The 6229-nt window shown below is 41.2% G+C and overlaps 1 protein-coding gene across 6 annotated transcripts; it reads right to left on the bottom strand.

The window, feature by feature from the left end:
- Positions 1-29: 29 nt before the first annotated feature.
- E2F6 (E2F transcription factor 6) lies at positions 30-5843 on the bottom strand. Of its 6 annotated transcripts, none has more exons than XM_088665729.1 (7): positions 5741-5843; positions 4290-4371; positions 3074-3284; positions 2210-2369; positions 1962-2075; positions 1415-1571; positions 30-908 (listed from the first exon to the last, which is right to left on the bottom strand). In XM_088665729.1, exons 1-7 carry the CDS (start codon positions 5816-5818, stop codon positions 877-879), a joined length of 834 nt encoding a protein of 277 aa, XP_088521855.1. In that variant the 5' UTR covers positions 5819-5843; the 3' UTR covers positions 30-876. The 6 variants fall into 6 exon arrangements, with proteins under 6 accessions (XP_088521855.1, XP_060128464.1, XP_088521854.1 ...); XM_060272481.2 differs by having other exon boundaries at positions 1424-1571; positions 3068-3284; XM_088665728.1 differs by having other exon boundaries at positions 3068-3284.
- Between the last annotated feature and the right edge of the window lie 386 nt (positions 5844-6229).

Genomic DNA, 6229 nt, shown 5'->3' on the forward strand with positions numbered 1-6229 from the left:
AAACAAAAATGAAAAATGCTTTGTATGTGTAATATTTATCAGTTAGTGTTTATTTCTATTTTACTGTACAGAGGCAGCCCAAATTTCCACTGATAACCATTTAAACATAATATACATATATACACATGAACCAAGCAATTTCAGCTTCTTCAGGACTTCAACCCAGTTTCATACAGAGCTCAAGGCATATCACATGAACAACATCCATTTAATGAAAACAAAAATACCTTGTTTTCTGTAGTCTTGTTCGAAACATTTCATTTTTCCAAATCTTTACAGTGGAACAATGGTTTAACAATTCCACTGGGCAACAGCGCAGCTTCAGAACTAAAGTGCATTTCTTCAAAAATGGTCCCTTACTGAGCATGTTTTGTTCCAGGGTCAGTCCTGAAGAGGTAACTTTTTTTTTATTAAGCAGTTGATTACAGCTTCATGTTCATTGCCACTTCCATGTATGAAGATGAAAGAGAGGTTGTTTAATGACACATGAAATGGTTTAGGGTGGCTATAATATGCGGCACACAAGACCTGTATAAAATGACAACCCTAATCCACGTTTTCAGATTTTTAATTTAAGGATTTTTTTCCCCATGACAGCACAGTATAACTTCATCATTTAGTTGTGAACACATTATTCCAGAGCAAAACCAGCATGAAAAGGAGAAGGCAAGATGCTACTTTACCCTCAATTTCTGTGCCAAAGGAAAGGTTAGGGGGGAAATATTAGCTCAAGGCAGAGCCCGCAAATCCAGTGCCTGCTCTTGTTCTCTTAACTGTAGTTGAGACAGAAATTTGTGGTGCCTGCACTGGCCCTCCATGAAGCACATCCAGGGAAGTCCATGAAGTGGAAGTTCAGTAATCAAATGCCTCAGTAGTCTAGCAGTTCTTCGTATCTCTGATATTGCTCACTGTGGAGGTGAACACAAAAGACAAGCCATTTGAAGAAAAGGAATATACTGGAATAGCAAACCACACTCAGGTAATCTGCCGAACATATTTTGGTATGGGGGTAACATCCAAAAACAACTCGTGCTTTAAATCACATTGAAACCAGTGGGGTATACTTGAGCAGTGAAAACTCACAAGCATAACAGATATTAATGTAACCTAAGCGTTTTGTAATGTTTAAAACTAAAACTTTAGATTGGGGTGGCACTTTCTAACCCAGCTTCTGTCTGCCCACTGAGGCTCAATACTGAGCTTCTATTTTATTCCCAGATGTTGAACTGCCACCAATCCTGAACTCCTTAATCATTTTATTAATTCTACTGAAATCATTAAAATAAAAAAGTTAAGATTCCTGTAGATGAGCAGACAACATGCATTGATGCCTAACAGGTTTTAACCAAATTTCCAAGGAGCAGGAAACTTGTAACTGCTGCATGTCATTTTTTATAAGCATCAATTTCATTACCATGTTTACCTCCATAATCATCCATTGCCTGTCTACTTTCGCACGAAATGTTATCCATATTTTTCAAAACATCAGCATTTGCATCCTCCAATGGCACTTCACATAAATAAACATCAATGGGTCCCTTTGTGCTTTTGATGCGTACTTCTATGCAGTCCTGCAAGACACCAACACAGGGCTGAGAGCAGGGTTGGACCCATGCTGCAGTAAACATTGCCATAAAAGGTAGAGATGTTGCAAAACTCAAGGCCTTGACATATTTGAGAAAACCAAGTTAAGGTCCTGGACAGCAAACTGTTTTTTCACACAAAAAGTTTGAGAAGGGTCTCAAATAGATGCTGCTCATCTATAACCTTACTTTACTTTTGAGGCTGGCAGGTTGGCGGGTGGGTGGGGTGGGAGAGGAACATGATACCACTCAGGGAGGAGATCTGGTTCAAGTGCCTGCCCCTACCTTAAGTTTGACCTTAAAACATGTGTAGCTAGGTCTGTTAAACTGCCATCCAACCCCACCCAGGTGATTTAAACCATGCCAGGATGCACTTACTTGTTTAGGAGCTGGTACCTCCATTTTGGTTTCTTCTGGAGCCTTGATTGCAATAACAATCTGTTCTTGAAATGTCTGAATGCTACGGATATCTTGATAGGTTACATAAGCTAGTGTACGTGATTGTTAAGGAATTTCAATGGCAGTAGAATGTATGTTTTCATATGAAGTACTACTAGTGCTATTTTAATCTCGGTTGCTCAACGCCAGCAAGTCAAAACTCTTACAAATGCTTAAGAAAAAGGATATCTTGCCTTTTCTTTGTCATCTGTTAAATCATACAACTGATGAGCACTGTCCTTGATTAATTCATCTAATGCTTCTTCCATTTCTGTTAAGTCATAAAGTTCATCTCTTAACTTTTGATGCTCTGGTGTCCTGATAGTAATTTGCTTAATATCTGATCCACTAAAATAGAATATGAAGTTTTTTTAGACTTTCACACACACGCTAAAGAAAGAAGCAGCATTGCATTACATACCAATATCTAGAGGAAAGCTTTTGGTAAGAACATGGTCAACTCTTGGAAGTGAACATTTATCAATTATCAGCTACATGTTTCATAAAACGATGCCAAGTCTTAGAGAATACTGACTAATAGCCTAGTTCTCTGCAGATTTTGGCACACCTAAGCTCACAAACATCTGCAAAGGATCAGACTATGTATTTGTGTGTTATATGTTATATTTGTGTATTATATACTGAATCTACCTTTGTTTAATAATATGAGTTGCATAAGGTAGTGCAATTAAGGCTGCAATCAAATACCCATGTACTGTACAAACAAGAGCCATTTTACTCAATTAAGATAATTTATATAATTTCTGAATTGCTTCTCATAAAACATCCCAAAGTGATTCAACTATAAAAACAGAAACAATGAAACATGTATAAAAACAAACAATTTGAAGTCCAGTACATAATCAGTCTGGGATAAAAATCTTTACTTGGGCTTATTGGGAAAGGAAGGTCTTTGATAGCCACCAAAAAGGTAATAGTGATGCCACTTGTCTGATATGCAACAGACAGAGTACAGAGTAATACTGCGCTTAATTAACACAAGATCTCAGCTCTTGTTTTAAAGCCATAAAGGAAAATCAACTTACACCCACTGGATAAGGTTCTTGGACCTTTTCTGAATAAGATGTATTCCATCCAGCACATTTGTGATATCATACACTCTTCGCTTCCGCACTCCTAGTGTCCGAGATACCTCATTTAAATCAAGAACACCTTCTGGTGAGACTTTGACAAGGTCCATGAATCTCCTGGTCAAATGAACCAATGATCCATCATAGCGGGGCTTTCTGCTGTTTATAGACTCTGCACAGGGTTAAATAGTAGTTTGTTAGCCTATGACAAAAGAGTTCTTACACGTATCATCAAGTGCTGTTCAACATGGTGATAAATTAAACCATCCTGCCTGAGATCAGTCACTTCAACAATGAAGCGAGTTGGAATTTGGTTGCCTTCAGATTGTCAGATCTTAACAGGAGGGGCCTAATTGTTATAAAACAGAAAATTAAATGGATACTGTATTTCATTTCATTCATTTATTTAATAAAATTTCTATACCACTTGATTGTAAAAAAACTCAAAAGCAGTTATAAACGTTCACAATTACCAGCCAGGATACATTTGGCTTTTATGCACAGCCATAAATTTGCTCAGGCCCTTTTCGCTGTGCCAATTCATATGTAATGGGGAACAATTATTTCCCGTCACATGAATGAGCCTGCATGAGCCCTAGGTTAACTTGCTCCCCATATCCTGCATGATTACAAAGATAACACATCTACAGTACTTTTAAACAAACAACATTTCCCTGTGGTGTCAAACCTGAGGAACTGTGGATTGTTAAACAAAACCCAGTAATAACCTGGTTTGCATGCAATTATAATCAATGGTTTGCTTTTGTCTGGCATGGGTCTTGTCACTTCCATGGCCCATGATTGGTAGGCACTGGTGGGGTTGCTCCATTCGGTGTTTTTCAGAGCAGTGGGTTTTCCTATTCCAATTCAGTGATGACAGAATATAGGAGGTGGCTGCCTTTACGCCAGTCCCTTACCCCACAGTATAGCTCAGTCAGTTAAAAATGAATAGGCAAGTTTTTACAATACCTAATTGTGCAATTTATATAAACTTATCATTACTTTCACATGGACTAAACTTTAGAATAGAAAGTTGCAGGGCAGCAGCTTCCTACTCAAAATACTCCGAATTTTAATCACAAACATACTTAGATGTAGATTGCAGTACTGTATATGAAATAAGTTTCTATTGAAAGAAATTCCATCAGGTATGAATGGGGGGAAAGAAAGAACTTACTTTTAACTTTCACAAAGGGTGCTTCTTTGCGATTAAAAGACACGAAGTGTACATCATCTTCATTTTCAACTTTAATGTGTGCCTATAAGAAATATTTAGGTAATTAAATATTATTTCTTCTTAGGGAAACACATGACCACTTCACATAATAAACAAACTTTCATTATAGGTATTTGGTGCCAGCTATACAACCAAGTTATATGCTGCTGACAATACATTCAGTCCCCAAAGTGTACTGAAAGATGCTTCAAGGTTTTTCAGTACAGTATCTTACTAGTAATGATGGTCAATATTTCCTTAGACACACTTACTTGTCCAAACATTACTCATCTTTGTCATTCACAGCTAAAGGGGAATGTTGCTGCATTGTTTTTGTTTGTCACTATGTTATGCATTTATGAGTTTTTATATCGTAAGCTCTTTTTTGGGTTTTTTTTAAATTGGGTTGTTGTTTTTGTTTTGATTTTTATGTATTTGATATTTTATGTGAACTGCCCTGAGACCTTCAGGGTACAGAAATTAAATAACAACATCAACAACAATAACCACCCTGTGATCCTTGGCTGAACGGCAGTACAGAAATTATTATTATTATTTTAGTCATTAAATATAAAAAAACACAATTTGCATAGGGCCATAACTTAGTGGGATATGAGAAATGGAACAATGGGCAAATGCTTCATTCAGCACTATCTCACAAAACACTATTTTTATTTATTTTACCTATTTATTAAATTTGCATTCCACCCTTCATCTGAGAACCACTGGATGGTTCGAAATATAAAAACGCGTAGACATGAATGACTCGCGAAACAAGCAACCGAACCAAAAAACGAGCACGCCTCAACACTCTCTTGAAAAACCACAAAAGGAAAAAAAAAGACCTAACCCTTTAAAGGTTTGGCTTAGTAATGGCACGGCTGGGGTTCAGGATGCAGCCACAGACCAAGTAGTAAACGCAGCACCAGCATGGTTTTAACTTGAGAGAAGATAGGGGAAGAAGACACGTGCGTGCGTGCGTTTGTGTGAATGTGAGCGAGGGAGACACGTCCACCATTCTACTCCATGAAAGGTCCTAAACCTATTCTTTTTTTTTCTTTCTCTCGAACTTGTTCTTTCATAAAATCACGCAATCACATCCCGTCCCCATCTCCACCCTCCAAAAAACCACAGCGACCCCAGGCCCCTTCGCATCCCTCCCGGGCAGCACAACCCAGCCCGCCCGCCCGCTCTCCGACCTGGAGTCCCAACGTCAGCCAGCGGTCGCTGCCCCGAGGCGGCGGCGGCGGCGAGGATTACCCGCCGGGGCTCCTACGGCCTCAGGACCCCCTTCTCTCGCCTTCCCGAGCCGCAGCCCGAGAGCGAGCCCCGTTTTGCGAGCTGGCAAGCAGCCGACGAAGCCGGGCCTCGAGAAAGCGGCGCACGAAGCCGCCCCCTCCGCCCTCACTCACTTGCAGCAGATCCATGGAGAGCTGCGGGAGCAGCACCGACGGCTGCTCGGGGCTCTGCCCCACAGCGGGAGCGGCCATCTTGGGCGCTCTCCCTCCCTCCCCCAGAGGCGGTGTATCCGGCGGGGCCTGAGGGGGCGGAGGAGCAAACCGCTGGGCGGCCTTGCGGTGAGGAAAGCGCCGCCTCCCTCGGCGGAAGCGCCGGCCTTTCCCCGGCGCCTCTGTCTGCCGAACAGGCCCGCCCTCGCAGTCGCGCCTCCCGACCGCCGCTCCCTGGGAAAGGCGACACCCCCCCAAACCCCTAAAAGAGCCACCCTTGTGGGGTTGCGCCGCCGCATTAAAGCCCACAATGGCCTTTTCATTTCACCGGTGCCTTACGAACCTCTATCGTAAGAAAGGGATGGCAAGAATTGGCCCACTTAATAGGACAAGGCGAGTACCAAAGAAGAGGTTCGCCACCAAAATGCAGGGAGTGGCGCTTGTTTGTTTTGT

This window comes from Zootoca vivipara, chromosome 3, assembly GCF_965207765.1.
Source record: "Zootoca vivipara chromosome 3, rZooViv2.hap1.1, whole genome shotgun sequence".
Taxonomy (NCBI): Eukaryota; Metazoa; Chordata; class Lepidosauria; order Squamata; family Lacertidae; genus Zootoca; species Zootoca vivipara.

Excerpts from the sequence above, each read along its gene's own strand:
- E2F6 (XM_088665728.1), bottom strand. The coding sequence starts at position 5,818 with ATGGCCGCTCCCGCTGTGGGGCAGAGCCCCGAGCAGCCGTCGGTGCTG. Across the intron at positions 2,076-2,209 it reads ATGACAAAGAAAAGGCAAGA|CTAGCTTATGTAACCTATCA; the intron begins TATCCTTTTTCT and ends CAATCACGTACA. Across the intron at positions 909-1,414 it reads TGATTATGGAGGTAAACATG|TGAGCAATATCAGAGATACG; the intron begins GTAATGAAATTG and ends TCACCTCCACAG.